Source organism: Pteropus vampyrus, unplaced genomic scaffold (genome assembly GCF_000151845.1).
Source record: "Pteropus vampyrus isolate Shadow unplaced genomic scaffold, Pvam_2.0 Scaffold61, whole genome shotgun sequence".
Lineage (NCBI taxonomy): Eukaryota > Metazoa > Chordata > Mammalia > Chiroptera > Pteropodidae > Pteropus > Pteropus vampyrus.
The window spans coordinates 6,075,118-6,077,543 of NW_011888842.1; the positions used below are offsets into that span (position 1 = coordinate 6,075,118).

Here is a 2,426-nt window from a genome sequence, read left to right on the forward strand (position 1 = left end):
AATGAAGAAAAATCTGACTTGAGGTGTATCAGACGTACCTCTTTTTCCTTTGACTTTAACGCCATGGTTAGACCCTGAATGGCCTTATCCCTCTTTAAACTGTTTTTCTTTTCTGTAGCAATTTCTCTTTCCTTCTCTCTCAGGTCCTCCTGAAGTGCCTAAATTAGATTAGAAAAAGATTCACTAAGTTGATGTGTTCCAACCAAAATGCACTGTAAATATATCTTTAAGAGCACACTCAAATGCAGTTATTCTATCTTATTCCTGTCAACCTGTGATTAATGTTTCCAAGTAGAGCTGAACGCAGCGGCGTCGGCTCCGAGTTACAGTGCTACTGCTCACGGCAACGGGGCTGGGTGAAAGGAAGGAGATCAGAGCAGTTAAGACGATGACAGCTATTCCCATGGGAAGGGCTCCAGTGCCTTCTGGAATCTGAATACAGTCACATCAGAGCCTTTGAAACCGTACCAGGTTATTTGGGGGAAATAACAGATCATTAATTTCATTCCTTAATGTTACAAAAGCGAGCAGAGAATTTGGTTTGATGGAAACTGAACATATACATTTATAGTCTGAGTTCATTTCTAAAGATAATCGCCGCTGCCTGCCTCCCAGGCTGTCGTGAGGATGAGAGATAATGGACATGAAAGTGCTTTCTGAGCTGGCAGGCGCTATACAAACGCCGGCAGCTGCGACTAAGGGACCGTGGAGCACCGGCTTTGGGATCAGACTGGCAAGTCTGAATCCTTGCGATACTTTTTCTGAGCTACGTGTCATTGGGTAAGGGACCTCACCTCTCTGGGCCTCACGTGACACATCTGCAAAATGGGAATGCCTATTTCACAGTTATTGTAAAGATCGAGAAACCCCCTCTCCACTGCCTAAAGTCTCACTGGCAGACAGTAGCAGTCAATGAATGACAGCATTGTCACACAGAATTATCTTCTGCACTCGGAATAAAGCAAGAGGCAAGGATAAGTCTTCAATAAATTTTTAAAAATTGTATCAACATACCTGGATCCTCTCTTCAAAGCGATCTCTCTCCTTCTGGTGGTCCATTTGTGCAGCCTAAGAAAAGGCATTAATTGGTGCCCAGAAGGTACCCACAATCCAACAGCTTTCCCAGAACAATCAGAATGAGCACCTCATTTACTTACTATTCCCCACTACTGTGGAACACATGAAAACAAGTGTCCGCCCCTCTCTGCCTCACCCAAAGTCCCACTCAAGTGAAGAAAAATATAAAAACGAGCAACCCATGTTGGTTGATCACCAGCCCCATAGAGAGTACACCAAGGAACTACAATGAGAAAGCCCTAATCAGGGCTTCAGAAGTGAGAAAAAGGGTTAAAAGAAGCAGAAGATGAAGGCTAATTACAGCCAAAAACTAATTGGTGGGGCTAAAAACCTCATGGCTGCGTTAGGGACAAAGGAGACCCTGCTCCATAAAGAAGTCGAGACTTTTCATGAGCATCCGAACATCTCAGATGTGAAAGTACCACACGCAGCAGCCACCTGTGCTCCGATGAGAGTGGGAAGGTCTCGACTAGGCCCACCTGCACTTCCAGGTCCTGCCCATCCTCTTCAAGAGCCTTGCACGGAGGCCGCCTATGTGGGGAAGGGTCCAGGGAGGCTTCGGGTCAGGACTAATAACACGCCTCCTAGAACTTGGGAAAGTATCACTCCTCTGAGCTGAGCCTGTTTCTAAACTCGACGCGGGACCGTGGTCTCTACCTCGCAAGGTAATCAGGAAGATGAAGTGAAGTGAACCCCTTTCGTGCTGTAGCCCCAATACAGGCTAGTTCCCTGTCCCCACTGCCTCTGAAATTTCAGACAAAAGGTAAAACAGGTGAGTACCATAATTTTATCCTAAGAAAATCCAAAGGATGAAAATAAAGTCCCCAGGCAACAACAAATTAACACACAGCAAAACGGAGGCAAGCAGGTATGAACTGTTTTTTAAGCAACTTTATGTGAACCTGAGACTGAAAAGGAAAAAAAATGCTCCTGACAAAGGAGGTTCCTGCCAGTTCCTCAGCTGACAGGGAGCTAATATTTGGAAGCGGACTGTGTGCGAACCGTGGGGACTGGATGTGCACTCCACTTCCCACGGAAGAGACTGGCCTGCTAATTAAAGTCCCACGTCGTGTCCTATCGCCTCACCTCAGTTTCTCTCGCCTTTTCTTCCCTCAGAGCAGCAGAAAGTCCTTGGAGCCCTCCAGATGACACATTCTCATCAGGAGACGCCATCTGAGATTTCTCCTCTTTAAGGCACTGAATTAAAGCTTCTTTGCTCTTCAAAGACAGCTTCAGCTCCTCAATCAGTCTAAAAGAGAACAAAATTTAAATATTAATTCTAAGCTGTTCTCTTAGCTCAGTGGAGCAAGAGGAGGCAGGAAATGGGGCCAGACATCTTCAAAGTAGAC

General features: G+C 45.8%; 1 protein-coding gene across 1 annotated transcript in view; it reads right to left on the minus strand.

Moving 5' to 3' along the window:
* Positions 1 to 2,426, minus strand: part of CDK5RAP2 (CDK5 regulatory subunit associated protein 2) — a 169,843-nt gene that overhangs the window by 123,422 nt on the left and 43,995 nt on the right. Inside the window, 2 exon segments of the mRNA XM_011360968.2 lie at positions 39 to 158; positions 1,015 to 1,068. Of these exon segments, the coding sequence (XP_011359270.1) occupies positions 39 to 158; positions 1,015 to 1,068 (174 nt within the window).